The sequence below is a fragment of the Abramis brama genome, assembly GCF_963993115.1.
Source record: "Abramis brama genome assembly, chromosome: 10".
NCBI classification, from domain to species: Eukaryota; Metazoa; Chordata; class Actinopteri; order Cypriniformes; family Leuciscidae; genus Abramis; species Abramis brama.
In genome coordinates, this window is record NC_139972.1 from 21162499 (window position 1) to 21189795 (window position 27297).

The 27297-nt window shown below is 39.2% G+C and overlaps 1 protein-coding gene across 6 annotated transcripts in view; it reads left to right on the plus strand.

Moving 5' to 3' along the window:
* bcas3 (BCAS3 microtubule associated cell migration factor) overlaps positions 1 to 27297 on the plus strand; it is a 230017-nt gene that overhangs the window by 128958 nt on the left and 73762 nt on the right. The window contains exon 23 of one of the 6 annotated variants that reach the window (XM_084126197.1): positions 7837 to 8517. The exons of 4 other annotated variants lie outside the window; for them this stretch is intronic. In XM_084126197.1, coding sequence (XP_083982323.1) covers positions 7837 to 7847 — 11 coding nt within the window. In that variant the 3' untranslated portion in view covers positions 7848 to 8517. Of the gene's footprint in view, positions 1 to 7836; positions 8518 to 27297 lie in introns of those variants that run through there. One more of the 6 variants, XM_084126196.1, reaches the window with a different exon arrangement.

A 27297-nucleotide genomic window follows, 5' to 3' on the forward strand; every position in this document is an offset into this window, starting at 1 on the left:
TGTGCAGAAAGAGTGCTGTGTTCGCTTGCCATCTCAGGCCCTGCCACTCAAAGTCAATATCCCAGAATGCCTGCCGCACTTAATTTCATTTTCTTGTAGTGACAGATGCACTGCGTGTTGATCCACTGGTACTTTTTTCCTGTTCTTATGTCATTTGATTTAAATTTTTACAACACACACACACACACGCACCTCTGTTATGTTTCCTGGGAGATTATGGCATCCAGAGGGCCGAAGCTACACAAGACTAATGCATTACGTGAGAATACCAAGCACGCACTGATATAGCCAGTATTATTTATTTATTTATTTTACTCATAGCTTTTGTCTTTTGATTAAAAGACAAATGTATATGTAATATATACATAATATATTTATTCAACATGTCGTAATATTTAGTATTTATTAATTTATACATTCATATTTTAGTTATTTTATTTTAATAATTGATGTTTTAGTTGATGGGACAGTGCAAAATTAAACCAAACACTCATTGACATTTAACAAAAACATGAGAAAACAACTGTAGTTCTTTTTTTATGCTTTAGTTATTCGTTGTCCGTGTTTTAGTGTTGTTACGGAACGAGTGCATCCACAATGTGACTTACATATTCTGACTGACGTCACTTGCGTAACCCTGTTTACATCTGGTATAAAGATGTGTTTTGGTCGATCAGATCACAAGTAGACGAGGCAGACACATACCCATTTACACCTGGTATTTTAATCCACCTCTTTTGTCCACTTTCAACCACTTCTGTCCTGATTTCTTTGAGGGGAGGGTCTATGTGGGTCTAGATCTTTCAATCTAATGGACGAATAAGCTCATGCAATTTACATATAAACGTGACCGGAGATGACGGAAAAACAAACGTTTTATTTCTGCTCTGACAGCCACAAAACCACGCCGAACGTGAGTTTGTGTTCAAAATCAGGAATGGTGAGAGAAATGAACATGGTTGATTGTGATTGGCAAGTTTTTCATCTTCAAACCAAACTTAGGTCTTCAGCTGACAGTTTAAATCCCATCTGGCTAACGCGCTTCCCATTAAGTTTTCGCATTAGGTCAGTAGGTGGAGAGTAGGCGTTCTTTTGTGGTTGTTCGAACGCATTCGACCACGAGCGTCTCCACTACGAAAGCAATACGGTCTAATGCTTTTTCGACTACCTCTGGAAGTGGTCAAAAGTGGACAAGCTCAAAACGTTTTAGACTCCATTTACACCTGTATTTAGCGTCGTCCACTTGTAACCGGATCGACCAAAACACTTTTTAATGCCAGGAGTATACAGGGCCTTAGTTCAAGTTCCCTTGTGCATTCATGTCATTTAGCAAAGCAATTCAGTTTACCAGTGCTCATTTATTGCTTCAGCTCATGCAGCTCAAACAAGTTAATCCCCTACATTGATTATGATTGAGTATTTGTAACAATCAGTTTCATTCTAGATTAAAAAATATTTTTATATTTATATATTTAAAAAAGTTAAATTATCATTAGAATATGCATCTTTCGCCTTAGTTTTGCATGTGAGATTGTGTCTAACAGCAGCAGTTCCCTAGCAAGGTCTTTGACCCGTAGTCCATGAGTCTGGCAAGAAAGTCTGGTTTAAAAAAAGGGAGCAAGTACGATGGAAGAGGAAATTTGTTTCCCTCAGGAGCGGAAGCAGAGAAAGCCGAGACAGTTCTTTTGCCCCCAGAGTCACATCTGTATGGTGTCTTGGCAAGGGTCTCCTTCACATTACCTCTACCTGGCTATCCATGATCTTACATATCACAGCCAACTCTTTTATTCTGAGAGTAATAGAGAGAGTGAAGTAATGTTACTGGCTGTACTGGCCTGTCGTCTTGTTTTACGTTTTGGCAGACTGCACCATGACGCATGGGCTTGCATCTCATTACAGCAGGAGTCTGGGGCTCGTCTCTCTAATCAGCGGACCTGCTTATGTCTTTGGTGTCGGACCTGGGGAGAGCAGCGGCGGTCCATGTTTTCAATAAAATCCCTTCGATGGGATCTTTTCCTCGGCTGTATCAAAGGATCAGGGAGCCACAGGGTATAAACTGGAGCTTAAAGGGATAGTTCACCCAAAAATGAAAATTCTGTCATTGTTTATTCGCCCTCATGTTGTTTCAAACCCGTCTGACTTTCATCGAACAATAAAAAAGGGAGGTTTAGTGGAGTGTCAAAACTGCACTTGAAAAGTGGAAGGAGACCATGAAAAATTTGCACTCCATAGAAGTGGTTTATAGAACTTGTGTTCTATTTTCCAAGTCTTCTGAAAATCATATGATAACTTTGTGTGATGAATAGAAAGGATTTAAGTCATTATTGAATGAAAACCTTGCTTGACAGCTATGGTCACCATTGACTTCCATTGTATTGGAAAAGAGCAGCTTGGACAATGTGCTTGGAAACATAATTTTCCTTTGATTTGATGATCTTTAGCAAATTAATTGATTGTGTAAGCAGTGTGGCAAAGGATTAGTTGTTTCGAACCACTCATTACATTTTTCCCACCTCCTCCCATTTCTTTACAGCCATGTGCCCATTCCTGCTGGTGACCCTGATCGTTGCGCTGACCCTCCTCATTATGACAGTTAGGACATGTTGTCTGTCTGCCAGCTCATCTCGTGTGTTTTAATAATTCATTTGGTTTGTTTGTCTTGCTTTTGCAGCAATTTTTTGCAGTGAAAATAACAGAGGAAGTAAACAGTGCACATTGATGGTTATATGAGTTAGCAGCAGTGGATTATTTCCATAAATGTGCAGAGAGCTAATTTATAGTCAGTCAGATTTCATAACGCTTTCATTTATAGTAAAACCCTGCATACATATTATCTTCATTGTTTATACTTTTTTTAAGCACCCTTGGAGGTCGACACGAATGCATCTGGAAGCCAATAACGGCCATGTTACCCGTTACACAAATGAGGTTGCTGTTTGTTACATCTATTTTGGCAAATTAGCTAGAAACGGACAACCGTAAACAGCTGTTGCTGTTGGACTCAAGCGTCTGTGTGTCCCTCCTGCTTGTGTATTTGTGTGAAAGAGAGGAAGAGGGGGAGAGGAGACTCATTGTATTGTACTGACCCGTTTTGTCCCACAGGCTTAACCCCTGCTCCTCTCTAGATTAATTTTGCATGTGTTTGTGCTTTATGGTGAGGCGTGGGCTGAAGGGATTTACCCTGTTTGACACCTCCTCAAATAAAGTGTGGGGATTGTCTTCACATTGTGCTTTGCAGGATTGTCTGTCGCCTTCTGATTAAGAGGGAAGGGAGGGGGGGTTGATGGTCCAGGTGGCAGTGGCAGAGTCAGTCAATCCGTAGGGTCTCTCTCACCTCTATCCATCTCTCTGGATGTGGGTTTTACAGCTATTGATTCAAACACCCGACATCTGTGATATGATCTCTTACAGGAAACCGTTGGGTCCGCCAACAAACATCGTAACAACAGTTATTGATACTTTTATAGAATTATATAAAAAATATATACATTTGTTCTAAAACACATTAATTGCATATGTTATATTTTTGTAATCATTTATTTATTTATATTAGACAATGCAAGACTCGTTGTTGTTGTTATTATTATTATAATGATTGATAACAATATGTATTGTGTTGTATCTAATATAAATAAATAAATATTTTATTTATAAAAACATTTTTTAGAAAATACAATAATTGTTGATATTATTATCATTATATATAATCAATATATTATAATTAGTAATAATTTATATTATCAATAAAAATTATAATAATTTATAATAATCTATTTATATTAGACACAACACAATGCATATGTTATTTAAAACAATAATACTACTACTATTAATATATTAATTTTATTAATATCAATAAAATAATAATATTTGTTTATATTAGACAAAAGAATACTTGTTGATATTATTATTATTATTATTATTATTATTATTTTGAATAGTATTATCAATAATAATAATAATAATAATAATAATAATCGTTATAATAACATATGTATTGTTATAATTTCAAATCATTTTTTAAAATATTTTTATATTATGTTTATTTTTATTTTTATTATTGTTATTAATAATAATAATATTAATATTGTAATGCAAAGATCCAAGAAAGATGATTATAAAGATAACTCCCGATTTATTACAAACACAGAATAACAAGCCAACATGTGTGATAGTGTGCTAATGCACGGACAACAACCGACAATGAACAGAACACAGGGAGGAACTTAAATACACAGAAATTATTAACTAAAAGACAAACAGCTGTGATGATTAGTGTAGTGTCCATGGTGAATGATCAGTGGCGGGAAAACAAAGACAAAGAAACACATGTGATAAATGAAAACAAACTATAGTCAATGAACTGAACTAAATGGAACATAATGGTGACAGAACGCCCCCCTCCGGGAAGGTGTGACCTCACGCCGTGATGACGAAGATATGGGAGGTGGCTTTGGAGGAGGGCGCAGAGGTGATGAAGGGGTGGTGACAGGAGATGGCAGAGGAGTGACGTGATGACGACGATCCCCTGGCGGCAATGGTTGAGATGGTCCGCTAGCACAAACCCAGAGCTTGCCCGTGCCAATAGCGCACGACGGAGTCGAGAGAGGGAGCAGTACAGATGAAACGAGCGACATTGCTTGTACTAGAGACCCAGGCAATGTCGCGGTGACAATTGTGAGGGCTAAGGTGGAGCAGGTGTGACAGAGGACAGAGGTGATGCCGAGGGGGAAGGAGGAGCCCTCTAGAGCCTTAGGGTGGAGGAACAGAGTGCAGAGGTCGGCCCATAAGTCCGTGGCGAAAATAGTGTGACGACTGACCAAGGGGGAGCCGGCAGGATGAGGGAACCCGGTGGAACCACAAGGCCTAGGGTCTCCGGTGGAGCCGAAGGTGGGAGGAGCCAAGACGGAGCCGACAGGTCAACAGGCCGAGATGATTTGGGCTCTGGGTCTGGCTGTGTCCTGGATCGGGTGAGGCCGCTATCCAGATACAGGATGATGGCTTCTTTCCAGTCCAGTCCGGTGGTGTCTGGGAGGTCAACAGGGTGAGGGTAATTTGCCCCAATCCAGAACAGTGACTTCAGGGTCTCGTCATCGAAGGAGCAGGTGATGGCGAGATGGCAGAAGTAAATGTTATAAAATCATGGGGCAGTTCTATAACGCGAAGATCCAAGGAAGATGAAGATGATTATAAAGATAACTCACGATTTATTACAAACACAGAATAACAAGCCAACATGTGTGACAGTGTGCTAATGCACAGACAACAACTGACAATGAACAGATAAATGAAACAGTGATAAATGAAAACAAACTGGAGTCAATGAACTAAACTAAATGGAACATAATGTTGACAAATATGTATTGTTGTGTTTTAAATAAATATATATATAAAAAAAGTAATATTATAACACAAAAATGTAACCTTTTATTTCACCCTGATCTGTGTTCATCTCACATCTGTACTGACTCTTAATCTCTGAGCTTGATTAACCCATCGGCTCTGCGTTGCTCTGCCTTGCTCTGCCTACAGCTGGACCACTGGGGCTCAGACTGATTTAACCACATTGATGGCACTGTGCCCAGCTTCAGCTTTAGAAAGACCCCCTTAGCCTTTTCTACTGCTGAGAGTTTGCCTAAACACATATGAATGGGGTGGCACTGTCAGTGTTTCATGGCACGTGCAGTACAGGATGAACAAGTCATACCCTGTTCAGAACACAACCACCAACTTTTCCAAATTTCACAGATGTTTACTTGCCCTGAGGGGTACTCCATGGGTGAGAGATGAGAGCATGCCTGGTCCCAACCCCTGAGACACAACCGGAACAAGAACACGGCAGAGTACTGAAAGAAAACATCCCTTATGTTTCCCCTCTGGACTGGTCACCCCTTGTTCCGTTACTGCACCAGTCACTGGTTGATGTTTTCTGCTGGGTGTTTCTTTTCTGCTGGGCTGGTGAAGATTTTGCACATTCTAGATTTATGCAGTGCTTAGTGTTTCCTGCGCTCACCCCAGCCACACTCCTCCGTGTAGCTGCATATAAAACAGGCTGGATATATTTATATCGTGGTCTCTGAGCCTGAGGCAGAGGCCCCCTCTCCACTACTTCTGGAAGAGAGCAGCTTTGACTCCTCAAAGGTCAATGGAGTATTGAAGTATCGAGATCCGGTTCTGGAAACTAATTTTCATGTGTGGTTATAGCTTTTAAAATTACTGATACAAAAATTGTCAATATAAGCTTGAGGAAGATTTTAGCCATTTTGTTTACTTTGACCACTGTGCTAACTTCTGCCATAAGCCATGCATATACTGTAGGTGTTTAAGAGCCCTTGACTGTCTGCATCTTACAGTCATCAATTCTTGCCCTGTGAGGAGCAGCGCCTAAGCTGAGAGAACAGTTCATCTGAAGGTCATGACGGCCTTGTTTTCTTTTAATTGAGTTAAGATGGCCAAATAAATGGTCTGCAGGCTAGCACAATCATTACCCTCACTCAGCGTCTACACACGGGCCACTCACACGCCACTTACTCGCTTTCACTGTTCTGACAAGTCCAAAGAGCAACAGTCAAACACACGTGTTTCTCTTGTGTTTTAAACACATACTTAGAGCCTTCATCTTTTTTTATACTCGCAGTTCTTTTCTTTGATGTTCAGTGAATCTTCATGGCGGTTTACCTCACATCTTTGCTGGCTTTTTACTGGGATTCACTCGCTGGTGTTAATGTACAGGCTGCGTTTCCCGCTAATGTCTTTAACGGACAGAAAACACTCCAGCAGCGGTATGACTCTAATAAGCTAATAGCACAGTCTCTTGACAGATCCATGAGAGTTCATACATTAAATGGATAAACGCAGCCTTTTCTTCCCAATGAGCATTTCTTTCCCACACCACATAGACTCGCTTAGGAACAGTGTTGGGGGACGTTACTTAAGAAATGCTTTATATTTTGGTATTTTTTTAATGAAAAGTAACAAATTACGTTATATTGTTACAATCTTTAAAAAGCAACATGTCAAGTTGCTTTTACAGTTTTTTTTATTATTTTTTTTATTTATTTGAAGTTCTATTTTTAAGTGTGTATGCCCATCATGTGTCAATGACATACAGCCTTTACCACCAGAAGTGTGGTATGAGTGTATTTACACTGGAATCAGATTCACAGTAAACGCATCATTCCTCTGAAAGCTAATTTTTTTTAGTTTTTTAAATCTAAGAAAAGAGTTTTATTTTAAAATATATATTTTTAAGAATAATTGTAAAGTATTTTTCCAGCTTTCCGTGTTTTCACTGTTATATACGTTTTACTAAGTATCTTCTGAAAGAGTAGAGAATCTCCAAATAAAAACACAGGCAATAAAAAGAGACAGAAACAACCAATAAAAGCATTACTTATGCATGTTGTTTTCTTTGAAAAAAAAAAACACGATTTTCTCAGCCTTTTGTTTAAAATGTTTTTTTGTTTTTTTTATGAAACCCACGTTCAAGTGTTGATCAAAAAATGCATTAAGCTAGAATAAAACTTTTTTTTAAAGCAGAGGCTCTGTTCTTTCTTTTGAGATTGCATGTTCAGATATTCATACAAAATATTCTGGAGGCCATGACATTTTTGTGAAAATTATCAAAAACCCTGGCAATGGCTGGCAACTTAAAAAAATAAATAAATAAATGCTGGCGGGGAAAGAGTAAAAAAAAAAAAAAAAACGTTAACTTTAACATAGTACCCCCAACACTCAGGAATGATGGAATAACTTGCATGCTTGAAAAAGTGTCCACCCGGCATTAAACACACGCTTTTTTCTTTCCTTTCTTCCTTTGTTTTTGTTTCTCTGCAGGTATATCCTAAAGGACACTCTTTCTGCCGTTTATCATTTCCACATTTTCTTTTTATTATCAATTATTATTATTATTTCCTTTTTTAAGCATGCACATCCACTCCATCACTCTTCCCCTTTCATCCTCCTTTCCTCCCTTCATTTTCTTCATTGATTTACCATCAATATGTGTGAGAGTGAAGAAGAAGAAAGGAGAGGAGTGGAGAGAGGAGAGGACTGGAGAGAGGAGGGCCACAGCCCAGCGCAACACCCCCCGCCGTCAGTGTTCTTAGGGACGCTAGTACAAAAATGTGGATCAAAAAGCAACTAATGACCGCCGTGTAACCAACACTTACCTACAGTGTCAGTTGGCTCGTGTTTTGCGGCCCTTTGAAATTTTCAGACTGAAAGTTATGTTCAAAATGTCCTCAGAAAGAGGAGTGTTGCACAATACCGAAGTCAGGACTGTGCCACAATGTAGTTTAAGTGGCAAGAAGTCGTTTACTGTGTCAAACATAGCCTGCACATAGCACAAACAGATCAGTGTTCATTAGGAAATTAGTTGAGCTGACAAACAAGTAAATCTGTAAACCTTGATCTCGTAACATTTATCAACTATAGCGGAGCTTCAAATGGTGTTCTGATGCTGAGCACCCACTACCAGCTATATGGATATCTTTTGGAATATACAGCAGTATTATTTAAAAAAACTAAAAAAAACTTTAGATGAGTAAATAGATTTGTCATGAGCAGCAATGGAGTGGTCCATCAGTTTTATTTTGCAGTTTGATATAGATGTTATCCAGTGTTTGAAGCGTACATCTACACAATACAGCGATAAGGATATATCCTAACCAGTGTTTCTGCCCTAATGTTCGTTCTGTCTGTAAGGCCTATAAGCTTTTTGACATGAAAGTTGCTTATGCTCACCAAAGCTGCATTAATTTATCAAAACACAGTATAAACAGTAATATTTTAAAATATTATTACAGTTTTCTATTTTAATATATTTTAAAATGTAAATTATTCCTGTGATGGCAAAGCTGAATTTTCGGCAGTCTCCAAGTCTTCAGTGTCACATGATCCTTCAGATATCATTCTAACATAAGGATTTACATTTCTTATTTTAATCATTAACAAAATTATCATGTTAACAGATCAAAGAAAGCATGATGGAACACTACTTGCTGGAAGGACCTTGTAAAGTAATCAGAATGTGCTCTTTGGTTGGGTTTCAAACATATACTTTTAGGAAAAAAAGGCACTTCTTCCAGTTCTAAAAATATTATTATGTTGTTGAAAACAGTTGTGCTGCTTAATATTTTTGTGGAAACCATGATGCTGTTTTTCATGCTTCTTTGATGAATGGAAAGTTCAAAAGAACTGTATTTATTTGAAATAGAAATCGTGTGCATATTTAATCAATATAATGTGCCCTTGCTGAATAGAAGTATTAATTTCTTTTCTTTTTTTTATCTTACTGACCCCAACAGTATTGTTTCTTGCGATCTTTGCTTTCATTGTGGGCAGAGAAGTTGTTGGTCGCTAGTTAGAACACGGTGTTTCTTTCCAGGGATTCTGGCTTTCACCCACATACTAAAAAGGCACGACTGACCACAGGTTATCACTTAGAATTGCAGTTTGTAACACAAATTCCTGGTATTGCTGCTCAATATGTCGTGAAGTTATCTGTTTAAATAATAGTAAAAAATAACCCCTGGCCATGTTTGCTTAGTGCTGTGATGTTGTTACTAATGCCATGTGTACGACTGGTGGAGTTGTCTATATTCAGCGTGCGTCTAGAAAAATAAAAAATTTAAATATTTATGCTTCGAAATGTTTCTTCTTTCTGCTTTTGTGCCCCAACTATCCATTTATCTTGGCGTGTTTAGAGTGTGCGAGTTGTTTTGTGCGTATCAGCTTGTTGGAACACCACCTGTGATGCTGGAATAGATTTTGGACAAAACCTGTGTTTAACAGACCTCACTGGCTTTATGTGTGCACCCGTGTGTAAGATACACAAGACAGTAGGACTGAAAAGTAGGATGTGTTTGTTTGTGTACTGCATTTTTAATGAATGAAGGCTTGCTGTGTTTGAACTATGTAATCATCTGCAGTATATTGGCAGGCGGCTGCAACTTTGTGCTGTATCTAGATTGCACCAAGTGTTCATATCTTTCTGTATCCCTTGATATCACTGTAGTTCTTTTATGAAGGTGGAGAAAGAACAGAATCGACACATGCTCCTAGACATCCCATGCAATTTAGCATCACCATTTAAATGGATGAACAGAAGCTATATTACACACCTGAAGTACAATAAGGCTTCTTTTCACCAGGCATTAAAGGGATAGTTCACCCAAAAAAATAACACATCACCCATGTTGTTCCAAAACTGTATAATTTCCTTCTGGTAAACACAAAAGACGATATTTTAAATCTTGTTTAAATAGTTTTTTGCCCATACGCTGAAATTCAATGGATTACAAAAGTAGTTTTGACCCAATTATTTCTTATTATTATCAATGTTGAAAACAGTTGTGCTGCTTAATATATTTATGATTACCATGATCATTTTTTTTTAGGATTCTTTGATTAATATATAGTTTAAAAGAAAAGCATTTATTTGAAATAGTAAGAATATTAAAGTTTTTACTGTCAATTCATGAATGTCTTTGCTGAATAAAAGTATAAATAAATAAATCTTACTGACCCTAAACCTTTAAACAGTAACTTTGCTTATTTTACAGCAATAGATTTTATTAAAACATTTTTATTTTATTTTTCATTTTCTATGAATTTCATTTCATTGTAATTCTAATTCCTTACTTTCAAATTGTAGTTTCTGCATGTGCAATTTTTGTGTTTGGTGTGGACAAAAACAGCAAGCAAACAAACAAACTCTTTAATGTCAGGAGTAAATGACAGTCCAGCCTTTGACTGAAGTGTGCAGAAACCTAACCATGAGTGTAAACTTTTGTTCTCAGTTTCGTACATGAGCGGGAAGCAGAAATGAGTGTGTGATTATGGATTGCTGTGAGGATGGATCTCCTCCAGCTGCTCGGTACCTCCGGTCAGCCCTCGTCTCACCGCCCCATGTCCCGGCCAGCTCCATCCGCGACCGCGGCGTTCAGAAGCTGCCATTTGTTTAGATAAGCCTTTGATACTGAATTTTATACTTCTTGGCTTCACATGATGGCAAAATCCACTTTTTAACTCTTTCACGCCGCGCCGCTGTGCTTTGTAATAAGCTGCGACGATTATACGATTGAAAATATGCTCTAATCGCTCGCGTGTTTATTTTGGACTGCGATACTTGGCCAAAAACAATACCAGTCAAAACAAAGCAGGGGTTATGTGGACTCGCAGCAATTTGCGCTGTCTGTGAAGAGGTTTTTGCCTCCCTTTGAAGTGTCCAGTGCCCAAATTACAGTGCTGCCATAATGAAGTATTACCATGCAATTACCCAGCGGTGCGCTACACACAGCAGCCGAGCAGAGAAAGTGCTGAGAATAGTGTGTGTGTGTGTGTGTGTATGAGTGTGTTGCAGTGCCACGCTGTGAACAGGACAGCTTGGCTCTACAGTGGGCGGCCCTCACCTGAGGTGGCCGGGCATGATGAATTATGGAGTGCCGGCAGCCTCATCAATACTGCAACGAAAGCGCAAAATACGCAGCCTATTGGCACCAGCCTACGCGTTAACGGCCAATGTATTTTTAATTAACGCCGAGCCTTCCTGCTTCATTTGACAGTTGCCGTAAACATGACAGAGCTTGGTGACAGCTATTTCTGGTGCTCAGGTAGCACAAAGGCATTTAATTTTTCACAAACCGAGACGCCCGCCTTGTCTTTGCGCTTAGACCCTTGGGCCACTTTCTCCTCTTCTAAAAAAGAAAAGAAAGGAGAAAAAGGAGCACAACCAGGTCAACACAACAGTACGTGCCAGCCATTCAGAGATGGTTTTTAATTTGTTGCCGCTTGCTGCAAGTTTGGGGAGTAGTATTATTCAGGCTTCCATAGAAACCCATGTTACACATCATTGGCAGTTGAGTCCGTGAAGAAAGAGGAGGTCGACTCCTCCCTGTTACAGACGCCTTGATTAAAACCAACATGAGAGAGAGAGAGAGAGAGAGAGAGAGAGAGTGATGAGACAAACCACATGCTTAGTGACTCATACACACCAGGCCTGCAGCAGATGCACGCTCTGAGATCTCTAATCAAATCTCAGTTTAGTACATTGTGGAAGCGTTCTGAGACACAAATTCACTCTTTATGTCAATAACGGAAGTCATCACGGTTTTTCTGAAGCGGAATCTCCTCGCTCGCACTTACCTCAGCGGCCCCTGCTCTTGGACGCTCGGGGTCAGTCGTGGCTGAAATGAGAACCAGGGACGGGCGCGGGGTCAGCAGCTGGTGGAGGATATGGCAATCATTTATAAAAATATGCTTTCCCAAGCCCACAAAAACAAAAGCCCCAAACTCAACAGCTGGGAAGGGTTGGGAGTAGCCCCAAGGCTGGCAAGTTCCCTTCCAGATGGAGAGGTTAGGCCGAGGCTAGCCAGGCAGCTTCACTTAAACTTCCGATTCCCATTAGGCACAGAGAAGATTGCAGGGGAAGGGAAGAGGAAGAAAAGCAATGAGCATGACTGCTCTGTTTTTTCGCCCCGCTTAATCAAATAAAGCAGGAAGCTTCCGAGACGGAAGAATTGTGTTTATTGATACTTAAGCATACTCGGAGTTTGTTTGTTTTCAAAATCCTCTCTCTCGCTGTGTGATATTGGTATTTGTGGTTTAGTCATTTCTTTTTCTTTTTTTTTCTGCGAATCTTTTTCTGGGAGAGTTACGTTTTCACTTTTTTCTATTATTATTATTATTAATAGTACATTTTAAAAAATAGAACCTCTGGGAAATTTAGCTAAACCATTTGGAGTTAATAGCCAGGCCATGTCAAATAATGAATGAAACAGGTCTTAAATAAGAATTGATGACCTTCTCCCAGTCTTCTGTTGATCTGACACCCCACGCAGCACAGAAGTAACGGGTCCTTTTGTGGATATTAAGTTACCACCGGCTCAACTCTTTTGAAATGTGCAATTGTCGTCTTAAAGAAACTCCAGAACCCAATGAAGACGGCCCTTTAATAAGAGTAATGTACACACCAAAGCCTCGGGAATAGATCCACGGCACGTAATGCGTATCTTGTGTGAGCCCGGTGTCAGGAGCTAGTGGCTACAGAAAGACACGAGGGGAAGTTGACACGGGGTCCACACAACCTGGCAACCTTTTGAAACAGTACATGTGATATTCATTGAGAAAGACTCTGAACGTTTACCGCTAGAAGGCCGGGCTGCTGATGTATTAAGCTCTATGAGGTCTGATGGGAATTAATCAATGAAACGGCAGAGGCCTGAGCCAAGTTCGTACCGCTCCTTCAAGCCCCCCAGCAAATGTCATAGTCAGTTTTTTTTTTTAATAGAAATATGGAAAAACTCCATTTACAGCCTGTCTGAAAAAGTAATAGTGTGTTTTGTTTAGAAATGAAACAGCTCTTAAGGTCATTTTTGCACACTTTTTGAATGAAGGCAGTGGCTTAGTTATTATTATGAAATGTGGATTTGATTTTAATGCACATGTGTAAAAGCAATTGAAATCAGATCGGATCCCACTGAAGACATTACCCTCGCCTCAACTGGCCATTTCTGGATACGCTCCCGTATATATTAATGATCTGAAGCCTCACAAGTGAGTGGTGACTGTCTGGGTTGCCATTACACAAAACATTTCGAGATTTATTTTGTGATTCTTTTTGTCTCATTTTGGCTGTATGTTTCTCCTGAGGCTGTAAGGTAATCCAGCAACCCCTTAAGCTGACGACCATCGACCCCTTTGGGCTGTAAACACACCAGCCAAGCTCAGGGGTCATGACCTCATGGCCTGGTGAGGTCAGGGTGGCGGACAGCAGGGGCGGCCATCACAGGCCCATTACTGCAGGAAATTGGAAACACTGACACAGCTCAGACACGGGCAGCATGCGCTCTGACGCCATTTGTAGCGCCTAATTGTGCCATAATTAAGATGAACTGAAAGGGGGGATGGGAGTGGTGCTGGAAAGAGAAGCAGACAGGAAAGAGGAAAGCTATCATCACATTTCACATGCACGCATTAGAACACTCACAGTGTTAGCCTTAGTGGACGTGACTACAGTGGTGTGCTTCTTTTTTTTTTTGCTGCATATTTAATCTCTCTTAAGGTTTAGTGTCAGGATGTATTATGTTTTTTGTTGTCAGGTTTTCACATATTAGGTCACTTATTTGTACAGTTTATTGTGATATGGTACTTTAAAATGCCTAACTAGATAGATAGATAGATAGATAGATAGATAGATAGATAGATACTTTTGATTTATATTTGTGTTATTATATTAATAGTTTAATTTACTTAGCAGAAATTGTGTTTATACCATAATTAATGTAGTATGTGTCGTATTTTCTATGACCTTGTATAATATTGTTCATGAGTTTTGAAGATGAGTGCCTGTTACGCAACCAACGTTTGCCTATGAATTGACAAATTGCTGAAAAATGACATGCTGCCTTGTAAATTAACAGGAAGATATCAAATGTTTTTTTTTCTTCCATTTCAAAAGTTTTTTTTTTGTCATAATAATGATTATTTTTATTCATCTTTGGGTTGCGACACACCAGCCGAGAACCGCTGATTTAAAGGACAATTTTAGACATGTATTACATGAACGAAAGAGGAAAAAAAATTGCCAAGTTTAGCTGTGTGGTTTGCAATTTTGCCATCAACTTATATTACATAAAACAGGCCTGCGACCGCAGCATAGCGATCCTGTGTAACACAAGACCGTGAGTTCTGGGGCCACCGATCTTTCCCCATTTACATGTTTGAAACGACAGGGCCTCACCTTTTAATGAAAGAAAGCAGCTCCCTTCCATGTTCATTTCAGCCATGTTGAATTAGAATAAAGAGCTCTGTGCTTTCTCAGTTGAACTCCCATTCTCACAAATTTCACCATTTAAAACCTCCTGTTTCAAACCTCTGATCAGAGTCAGATGAAATCGGATGTTCGTTTAAACATGGATTGGAGTGGTCAGATATGCTGTTTTGTTTATGTGTGTTTGTGTGTCGGACAGAAACGAAGGGCAGCCATTGGCCTCCTCGGGCCTGGCCGCCCTGTAAACAGACACCTACTGGCAGCTGGGCACTTGGCAGCTGGACAGGCCTGCGTGTAGAGAAGGACACTGACCCCACCGTCTCAGTGTCTCCACCCACCCACACACACACACACACTCACTCACTCACAGAGGTCTGTGCTACCCCTTCCTGTGGCTCGGCCGTGACTCGTCCCGACTCCCACTGTGACAGACAGCAGTATGTTTACTGGCTTTCCGGAAACCTCGACAGGAAGAGCATATCTCTTCACTTCCAAATTTTTATTTTTAAATCAACACTTTGGACCGTTTATTTGTGCCCAACAACAAGCCAGCGTGATTTATTTTGCTGTAATCTAAAGCGAGCGTCTCCATTTCCTAAAATAAAGCGCTGGAAATGCCTGAAAGAATGTAAACCGAATGCTAGGGAAATTATACAAATACAGATAGCAGCGAGCTCTTAGTCCAAATGTTTTCTCTGAAGTGTGCTGGGGAGCCTCTCGAGGCTTGCCAGGAAAACACTCTAACGTCTCTTTCTTCCTCTAAGCTTTTGCGTGAGACCTCCTCCCGGAGTGAGAGCTTAAGTACTCGTTTTAACAGCTAAACATGCTTTTATCTAACACATCAGCCTTTATCCTTACGATGAGGATGACGGGGATAATATAATTATATGATCAAGCTAAATTTTGCGTAATAAGCCTTTTATCTGACTTTCTGAATTCTTCTGTGCTCTAAATCACTCACAAATCTTTTGACAGCCTGATAATCTCTATTCAGTTTTTTCAAAATATTAGTTGTTTTCATGCCTTTTGCAAGACATTGCACCATTTCATGCTTTTCATCTTCAGTAAGATCTTTTTTTTCTCCCGAACTGTGACTTGCTTAATAATGTGGAACAACCTCTAAGTAGAGTTTCCATTTAACTAAGAAGACCTGGCAAACTACTTAACAAACCTGTCTGAGATTGATACCAGTTATCTACAAAGACATGCGTGTGTGTGTAAACATTTTAAAATAATTTTTAGATATATATAATTTAAAGTTAAATTATGCTGGGTTATAATTAATATTAGTATTATTTTTTATTTTAATTATTGTAAAGTACTATATATATAATATATATAATTTAAAGTATAATTTAACTTTAAATTATATATATTAAAATTATATAAAAATGATTATACACATATACACACACACATTGATTTAACATTGAATATTATTATTATTTATTTTATTATTGTAAAGTACTTACAAATTACTATATATATAGAGAGAGAGAGAGAGTTGTATGTATTATAGTATTTTTGTATTTATTTTTATATTTATTAATTTAGTTAATGTGATGCATTTTATTATTATTTTATTATATTTGTATTCATATAGTATTTGTTTATTTTGTATGTATTTTTGTACAAATTTGATATTATAGTTTTTTTTATCTTATTTATTATTTGTAGTATTTTGTGTGTATTTATAAGAAGTGGATTCTGACCGTTGTGTTTACTGGTAGCCGGCGTGCACGTGCTTATTGAAGCGCAGCAGCTGTGTGTTTGCGGTTTAAATCAGCATCATTCTGTCTCTTCTCTCCTCTAATTATTCATCGAGAGAACTGTTAATATCCTGCATGTGGCTTTTCCCTTCTCTGCTCTCGCTGTCCTACTCTCTGATCATCACTCTTAAACAAGCTTCGCTTTATCATCACTGCCAACACTTCTCTAATGAAGGCCTGTATGCAATCACCAAAACACACCAGAGGCTCGCAAATTATAGCCCGTTTGTTCCCGCAGCCTAATGCCGGGACGCCACCCCCCCAGACTTTTCAGTTCGGCTAAAATTAGGGTCTACCAGCAGCCCATGATTACCATGTTGTTTCTCCATTTCCATGATGGATTTTGAAGTAGGTTTAGTGTTAAAATGAGAGTTGGATCTTCAGCGGAACATCAGGATCTCTGTGTGGCTTCGAAAGAGGAGAGTACAATTATTAAATCCGCATGGCCTGCTCTCTTCCAAGGTTGTGTTCTTTCATACTGCAACCCCCTCTAATACCCTAACATCCACTTAACAAAATGCCTCGCTGTCTCCTCCAACTGTCCACCCTGTCTGACCAAAGGGAGACACATGTTTACTTCAGCTACTTGTGTTAAATGTCACGCACATTGAGGCGATATCTGTCTGTCTGTGTCTCTCTCTCTCTCTCTCTCTCTCTCTCTCTCTCTCTCTCTCTCTCTCTCTCTCTCTCTCTCTCTCTCTCTCTCTCTCTCTCTCTCTATCTATCTCTCTCTCTCTCTCTCTCTCTCTCTCTCTCACACACACACACACACACACACACACACACACACACACACACACACACACACACACACACACTTAGGACCCACTGAGGGCATAAGTGGCTGTCTCTTATCACCAAGTATGTGAAAAATGTGTAATGTGGGCAGAGCTAAATTTGATTAAAGTGAGGAAGTTTACAGAGGAGGTAAAGTTTGATGAGCAGGCCTGGCAAAGTGGCAGAACGACTAAATTGGCTGTTTTGCTTAAGGCACGCAAGGCGAGAGTCTCTTTTTTTTTTTTGGCCTACCAAAGGGCTTTTAACGTGAGAAGAGCTTAGCAGATGATAAATAATTTCATCATAATAATGTGTGGTCTGTTCTGTTTCAACTGATTGACTTAATTGTTATTGCATTATTACATTTGATGGAGATCATTCTAAAAGCATCTATGCAAAGATTTAAAACTTGTCTGATTGAACTTTAACGTCTATAATGTAAGGAAATGATCAAGCACTGGTAGCATGCTTTGGAAAACAGTCTTGGACAACTATATTAGTTATTTTTTATTTATTAATGTCTTTAGTTGTTTTTTATTTTTTATTTTATTTTTTATTATCTATTGATTTATTAGTATTATTTTTTCTTGTTTAAAGTTCAATTCTGAACTTTATAGGTGTGTATGTATATATGTATTTATATTTTTTGTTTTATAAAAAGTTGATTTATTGTTTGATTTTATAATTTTATTGATAATTCTAGTTTAGTTTAGTTAAGTTTTTATTATTTTATATGATTTGTTGTTATTGTATTAACAAAATCACAAAAAAAACCATGGTGATGAATTTTAAAGATGTTTTTTCATCCAAATGGCAATACAAGCACATGCAAGGCAGCAAAAGAATAATGTTGAAGTTCTAGTGTACATTGTATATTACGAAACCCTAGCACCCTGTAAAACGATATGTATAACAGGCCTCTCAGTCCGAGGCTCCGTCGAGTGTAAATATTTGGAGTGTTGAGAGTCAGAGCAGTCACTGTTACAGTCAGAAGGCCCTTGAACTATTCGTCTCTCATGCCTAGTGGCGAGAGGGATGTACCAGTCCGTCTGCTGGTTCACTCCTTCCCTCTGTGTTCCGTCTTTGACCTCTGGAGCCAGACACTCTGGGTCCTCAGTCACTCCTCAGCCTGACGTCTATGGCAGGCGAGCAACTGGACAGAGTCAGTGTTGTATTGGGGAATGTTGGTGATTGTGAATGAGGCTAAAGGGGCAGGGAGGGGTGGAGTTATTGTTGTGCTTCAGGGCTGTGCTGAACTTCCTATGGAGGTGTAAAGGATAAAAAATCGGTGGGAACAGGGTGAGTGTGAGGCAACGTACGGAGATGAGTGTCTGAGCCTGGGTTTATTTATTATTTCACCACCATAACCCAACTCAAGAAGCATCACCTTTCAGCTAGTACCCATTGCATACTTGTATATTGTGTATATTGTATACTTGTATAACAAGTATATTTTTCCTTTTTCAAAAGGAGAATAGTAGAATACAATGCGTACAAAGTGTGTTTGTATATGTGTTTGTGTGTGTGTGTATGTGTATGTATATATATATATGTGTGTGTATACACACACACACACACACACACACACACACACACAAGGCATGAGCATTCCCACTACGCAATAATCTGACCTTTACCCGACCCAGGCACAGAAGTGCACAGCCGTGTTCATCTTCTGCTAAAGCTGTGCCTGCCCCAATTTCTCTCCATCATTATTTTAATAAAGTGTCATTACCACAATTATTGAGGTGATTACCTTGTTAGAAGACCATCCATCAGAGAACAACAAAAAACAAGCGAGGTCACAGTCAGCAGACATAAATGTCAGGTCACAGTGTGGGCAAAGGAGGCGTTGTCTGAAAACACCCTGTGTGTCTTATTACGGGGGGTTGCCGCCTCCTTCGAATTTCATTATGGTTTTAAAAGAGGGACTAATACTATGTAAGGGCTGGCATTAAATGTTTGTTTTCTGTTTTCAATCTCATGGTTTTTCATGTCTTTGAGGGGGTGCATTTGAGGGGCCTTTGTGCAATGTGACAAAAAGGAGTACTTTGTGAACTGGGCCAGCTTTGTTCCTGTGCGGGATTGCAAAATATGATTTGAGATGAGGACCCCGGGCCCATCCTTTCAATGGGCAGTTTTTATATTTTGCCAGCATTCTAATCAGCGCCGGGCCCTTGAGTTGAAGCATTGACATAAAGCCACACTGTTCACCCCGAGTCGTTTCAGTCCTGTAGGCGCAAGGAAGGAATTTAGGGATCTGTCATCTGCCAGACATTAAACTCCCCACCCTACTCCCCACATCTCCCCAACCAGATTCTTCCTTCTTTTTCTTTTCTTTTTTTGATTGACCTCTTTGTATGCATGACTTACCTCTATGGCATCTTGCTCATCCAGCTTTGGCAATCAGACTTAAACACTGAGTATCCAGCCCTCCACTGGCAGTTTTTTTTTTCTCCATTGAAGTGAACCTACTAGTGGTCAATAGATATAGAGACTGTTTTTACTGTATTTTTGATCAAATAAATGCAACTTTGGTAGGCATAAGATACTTTTTTTTTAAATCGCAATGCCCTCAGCATTTTGAACGGTAGTGTAGGTACTCAACCACATCAATAACACCTGCAATAGATGGATACATGTTGATTTATTATATATGCTTGGCTCTCAAATCAGATAAAACGCCTATATGTTACTCCACAGGATTGTAGTTCTCTCAGGTAAAGGAGCCTGACAGGAGGAAACTGTTTCTGCTTCTAGACAACACCAACACAAGCGGTGTCCTTGTGTGTATCCTTATTTTACATGAAATCTTAATGCCGTGGGCCGAGAAGGCTGCTGATGAGTTCACCAGAGCTGTGTGCACGATGCATCAAGAGAGGAGATCTCATCTTCTTGGCCAAAGATATGGAGATTGAACAGGACAAGTCATTAAGTTTTCACCAGCCCGCTCTTCGAGGCACCGCCTCGCCCAGGGCTCCCTAACCTTCCCGATGCACTACGGGAAAGAGGAGCGTTCAGGGTATCACAGCAGCAGAATTTGTACGATAGCTTGAGGCAGTTTACGACACTTCTTAGTGCTTTCCTTTCTAACGTTTTCGGTCTCATGCACACTTTCTGGAGTAAAGGCTGTTTATAGGTTGTGTCAGGGGAGCTGCTTTGCAGATAAATGACAGGGTTTGGGGATCAATGTTTACCCAAGTATCTTTTTTTGGCAGTAATGAGAAGGAAGTGTTAGGGCCTTGACCATGCCAGCACTGCCACGCTGCTTTCTGGACGCAGCACTTTGTTTACTTTTGCGCAACATTAGCTTCAGAGTCTGTATTACAGATCTCACACGAGGAGTATCGTTTGTGGCTGTACTGGGAGATTTGTTCAAATTAGACCTCTTGAGATTATATAACCTAAGTGGAAACAAATGTTGCCACTTTTCCAAGTTATCATCCTCCGTAGTAGCCGAGATGGCGGGGCAGTGTGACAGCTAAAGCTGTGAGTGGGAGTCCGAGCTATGCCACGGCCCTGGCTTCATTCACGAGCCGCCGCGTTTAAGATGGTAATGAATGGCCGTCAATGAAACGGGCTCCTGTGCTGATGTACGCAACAAGCTTGCCTTTCTCACGGCACCGCAGCGGGCAAAGAGAGGCACCCCTTTGTCACGCTGGCACATGTGCTCTGTCGGCTTTTTGCATCTAGTAAACTATGCCCCATTGTCTTGAATGTCAACTCTGTAGATCTCCAGACCGACAGCATTCTTAGAGTCTGTGACTTTGTGGACTCACATTCTGTTCACCCCTACTTTATTATATTAACCATAGCCTTTCTGTCCCATCCATGTTCTTCTGACTTGCTGAATTTAGGCATTACATCATTATAGTTCTCAGTATGAAAAATGCGTATTCATTTTAAGATTTGCTAATTACATTTAACAATGCTATTTACACTACCTTTCAAAAGTTTGGGGTCAAATTTTCCAGTTTTCCATTTAGCATTTTTATACTTTTATTCAGCAAGGATGCATTAAAATGATCAAATGTAACAGTAAAGACATTACAAATGATTTCTATTTTAAATAATTGCTGTTCTTTTGAGCTTTCTGTTCATCAAAGAATCAAAACATTAAAACATCTTACAATGGTGTAACACTAGGTTTTTAAAGATTATCTTTGGATGAGCATCTAAGGTAATCTAAATGTAAAAATAGACTAAATGAGCATGCACAAATAAATATAAAATATTGGTCATATACAAAAATGTATCATGCATTTCTAGTCATGGGAGGTTTTGCAACACGTTTTGTCGTTAAAAAGGTGTAAAAGAGTTTATATTGAAACCAAATTCATGGTATTACTACTGGTCAGTGTTTTTCATCAATGCTATTTATTTGAGTCTGCCAGCTACTGTATGCAGGAGAGCAGGCCTGAGCTGGCAGTGAAAAACATTTATTTATAGGTATCTGAAAGCCATGTAGCCTGCTGACTTCTCTAATGTGTGCTGTTGGCAAATGAAAACTCTACTTTTAAAAACTGATACAGCTATTTTCAGCACTTAGATCCCAGTTGAAAACCATAAAAGCATCGCTTTTTTCTTTGCACTGCACGTCCTTGTAAGTGTTTGAAACAGCAATGAAAGGCCAGGTGTGGTGTGACAATATATGTCCCGTTTACCCGAAGGCCCTCCACTTGTATATGTATATGTAATATCCAGCAACTTGTGGTCCACCTTAATAATACATAGTGTCTTTGTATATATGTGTGTGTGTTCATTTGGGTTTCCTTCTGTTGTGTAAATTTAATATTATACATTTTCATGTAGAAGTGAAGTCCTTGCCAAGCCATGACTGGTTGATTAGCACTTTTTCATTGATTTAGTGCAGTTTTTGTGTAATAATGCTAGCAACTGTGATGCTAATTTCATTCTGAGCCATTTTTCACTGTGAGGAGTGAGTGTAGAGTTAATGTGATCTGGCCATATGGTTGAGGTGAATTGACGACGGATATTTGACTCTGTGTTATAGTGATGGGAAGCAGTGGGCCGTATGCCACGATGATACTGAAACAATAGTGAGACACAAGCGCATGAGGTCAACCGTGTGCATGGTCCCTGCCTGGAGGCAGGAAGGATACAAGCAACAAAAAAAAAACAAGAGAAATAGCCAAAGGAAAGAGAAAAAATAGAAGCGATACTGAATGGATAGTGTTTGAGGAAGACGTCTTCCCTTTCTCCTCCATTGTGCGGCATATACAGCCACAGTCTTTCCAAGAGGTCACGGTGCACTTTTGAACTTTCACTCTATATGGACACTTGGCCCCGTGTTACCCCGGGAGAAAATCCATGCCGTTTCCCATGAAGCGAACACATGGGGCGGACGAGTCAATTAGATCATATTTGAACAAATCTCTCAAACCAATGAACCTTCTCTGAAAACGTACAGCTTTTTTTTCCCCAACTCCAGCTTTTCTGTGTTATTAGATCTATGATATTAGAGTGGCATATTGAATATTTTATCGACTGTCTGCATGCCTTGCAATGACCTGCCTGACATGCTAACTTCTTCTCTCAAAAGAGACTCTGTGTCACTCTGTATCAGGCAGTCAGGCATGATGCTCCCCGCACATTTCCTGTGAATAAACTCCTGCTCAGCAGGGGGAACACAGAGCAGAGGTGAGCTGTGCACACACACACACACAAATATAGTACACACCAGCCCCCCTTCCCTGACAGTCCCTCCTTCCCCCTTAGAACAGCCTTATAAAAACCATGGAAGGGCTCAGTGAGTTGAAGCCTCCTTAAACCTCATTTTATCACATGGAGCGACTCTTCTTATGGAACACTCTGTCCAGTTCACAGCGCATCTTCCTTTACCCAAATACAGTCATCCACCTCTGAGGTGGGACGGGCACTTCCTGGTAGACCTTATAGGCCACATTCTTTGTCTGAAGTTAATGTGTACTGTAGGTGTCATTTTTACATAAAAACTCTCTTTGAGGCATGTTACTGATTGTACATCATAAAATTAGAGTTTCCTCTTGATGACAGAAGTGAATAGTGTTTTTGAGGGATATGTTTAGAATTATGGTTGGAATTTTTTTTATTTCACATAATTTGAGTTGCCCTGTCATGGTGGGCATCATGTTGAGATCGCTTGAAAAGCCGTGTCTCGCAATTTGAGTTGATGAACACAGTTTTAAAATCAATGCATCATTCACTCCTTTAACTTACATAATGTGACACATTTCGCGGACATTTATATAGAGTAACTGTTCAAAAGTTTGTTTGTATGATTTTTTTTTTTTTTAAACGAATACTTGTATTCAGCACAGATGCATTAAATTGATCAAAAGTGACAGTAAAGACATTAATAGTGTTACAAAAAAATTCTATTTCAAATCAATGCTGTTTTTTTTTTTTTACTTTGTTCATCAAAGAGTCCTGAAAAAATGTATCACAGTTTCCACGAAAATGAAGCAGTACGTCAGTTTTGACATTGCTCTTTACAGTGATAAAATCACTTTACATCAAATAATTTTTGTGTTTGTGTGTGTATAGATGTGACAGTAAATGAATTTACAGTGCCCCTAAAAAGTATTTGGACACTTTTAGACATATAAATCATTGTGTGCGTGTATAGCAGACAAAGCCTAGCATAGTGTATGATCGTTTATACACATTATTGATGACATTGCTCTTTAAAGTGCTAAAATCACTTTAATAGAGGTGCCAGCCACAAATGTTATTTGTTTGTCTCACATTAGGGTAACATTATAGACCATGCCACAGTTTATGTGGAATACAAGTTTCTCAGAAGTTGTTATTATCTATAAATACCTTTCCCCCTTAGAGTCGTTTATCATCCCCTAATTCATTTCCCCTACACATTGACCACACTGTTCTTTACACATAACAACACAGCACTTACACCCCCAGACAGGCCAGAGACTAGAATGTCAGTCGCCGTTCGCCTGTTACAGTGGTCATTTTACAGGAGTCGTTTTCCCCAGCCCTGTTTGACTTGTTTGTTTGTTTTGCGTGATGTCTTCCAGAAAAGTCAACCATGAGCTGTGAATAGTGTATCTTCAAAGTTCATATGGTTTCGCCACTCTCTTATTTTGCATCACTGGCTCGTCTGAATTATGTCAAAGTGTCCCCATCTGTCCTCAGAGCTGCGGAGAGACACTCAGTCACCCGGCACCCTGCTCAATGCACGTCTTTGTGTCAAAGCTTTTATGGGCTTTGGCTCGAGTTCATAACGTCATTGAGGGACTCAGACTACAAAACATTGGTTACGATGCTGACTAAAGCTCATGTCATATCTGTAGTGGTGTTTAAACACAGTGGTGTTTGTGGTCTTTATATGGCGTCATATTGTGCTCCTCTGGTCTTATGTGACTGTCCAAGCCTCAAGTGTGAGAAAATGTGATTATACATAAAAAGCTGTGGAAGGAAGTACACTTGCTCATGACATTTAAAGGGATGGTTGATTATTATTTCACCTTTCTAACTTTAGTTAGTGTGTAATGTTGCTGTTTGAGCATAAACAACATCTGCAAAGTTACGAAGCTCAAAGTTCAAAGCAAAGGGAGATATTTTCTTTTAAAGAAATTGCTTTTTAAGGACAACAACAAACGGCTGGTAGGGACTACACAACATTCCTCCCGGGTTAGTGACATCATGAACCCTAAACCCCGCCCCCGGAACACGATTTATAGATTATCAAGACAGAATATGCTAATCACTGACTAGAAGATAACTACACATAAGCTACATAAATTCATCTACTAACCATTCAGAAATGTTGTCTACATGTTGTCACTTCTTCTTGAGTCTCTCCATCTTGAACTCCGGTTTGAACATAAAAGGCTGAAAGTTTTAGAAATTTCCAGTGCATGTCTGTGTGAGGTAATCGAAGCTGCTAAGAACCAGCTGTTGTAGCTCCGCCCTCTGTGTCAGCAGCTCATTTGCATTTAAAGGGCCAGACACAAAAACAGTGCATTTTTGCTCACCTTCAAAAAGTGACAACTTTAATGCTATATAAAACTATCTGTGGGGTATTTTGAACTAAAACTTCACATACACACTCTGGGGACATCAGAGATGTATTTTACATCTTGTGAAAAGGGCATTATACCACCCCTTTAAGACCTGTTAGGATGTCCCATGTTCAATTATGTCCTTATTCATCATTCCATTCCCCTTTTTCTCTCATGTCTCAAAAACTTACAAATGAAATAAAAAAGCATGATTTGTTTTGGAATTTTGGGCATCTTTTCTTATTTTTCTTTTGATGCTTTTTTATTGAGAGGAAAAGGGAAAGGAAATGACGAAGAAAGAGATCAAGGAATGGGATCAGAAAATAATGTGAACCAGATTCAATTGTGTTTCACCACATGAGCACCGCAGCTCAATATTTCATTCACTAACCACTATGCCAGAGTTCCAACATCTATTTGTTTTAATTATTTTTGTGATGTTTTTAATTTTCTATTGCATATAGTGTGTGTGTGTGTGTGCGCGCGTGTGCGTGCGTGTGCGAATAAATGAATTTAGAGTGCCCCTAAAAAGTTTTTGGACATATAAATCACATAGCTAAAAACTATAAAACTTTAACAATATATAATATACAAAAAATATTACAAATATAATATATAATTTTTTTATATATAAATAATGTTTATATATTTCGTCAGTGTTATTTTAGTATTCTTTTATTCTAAAATAATATTTATTCATATTTTGAATTGGCTTTTATTTTCATAGTTTGTCTATTTTGATTTTAGTTTAAGTTTTTGTCGGGTTAGCACTTAAACTTAAATACATTTTTTTTTGTTACCAAGGCAACATTTCAAAAAAAAAAAAAAAAAAAAAAACGTTTTTCACATGATTACGTAATGCGTGGCACATCGCAGAGCTAGTGCAAGACAATCATTTATAGTTAAAAAGTATATATATTACATCTTTTTTAGAAAATGATAAGACCCTTATTCCTCGGGTGGGATCGTGTAGAGCCCTTTGAATCTGCATTGAAACTGCAATTTGGACCTTCAAACCGTTGATCCCCATTGAAGTCCACTATATGGAGAAAAATCCTGGAATATTTTCCTCAAGAACCTTAATTTCCTTAATAATTTCCTCAAGTTTTCCTTAATTTCTTTTTGACTGAAGAAAGAAAGACATGAACATCTTGGATAACGTGGTGGTGAGTAAATTAACAGGAAATTTTAATTCTGAAGTGAGGTAATCCTTTAGGTATTCAAATCCTTTATGGGCGTTGACTGCTTAGCTTGAGTGGTCAGCAGTCTAGTCAGTTGTAGTGTTTTGTTTGTGCATGCATTGCCCCAGCCCCAGTTTCATTCTGAGTGCTACCCGAAAGCCTAGACCACATATTGATTCATGCAGGTTAAGCGTCCAGCACTTCCAGAGCATCGTAAGAGACATGATGAAGGCCCGTGCATTTAACATAATAAAAACCACCTCACTTAAACCTGCACATCCACAGAGATTCAGAGTCTGAGAGGGAGTTCAGCCTCCTCCCTCGGAGATCTCAGCAAAAAGCTCTCTGACATCTCCTTGGGCTCTTCCCTCTTGAGGTGTTTCAACCCTTGTCGCAAAAAGTGTTAAAAAGAGGTCAAAGAAGCAAAGTGAACTTTGCTCAAATGTTTTCTGGAGTTGCATTTATGGCTTCTCTAGCGATGCGGCAGATGTAGTGAATAAATAAAGTTCCTCTCGAGCAGAAAGCTTCTTGAGGGTTAGACCCAGCATACTGAGAGAGTTACTATTATCCACGGAAATGCTGCAAATGTAATTCAGCCCGAGGTTGGAACTGTAAAAGTGAGACCGACATGTTTTTTCTCCCCTTTTACCTTCTACCTTTTAATACTTCTGAGTGTAAGCTGGCCATTTTAAAAGGTTTTAAAAGGTTCAGGACTGAAGGTCATGTGATGGTGCTGAGGCACAAGCCACCCCTCCCCACTCTTGCCTGGA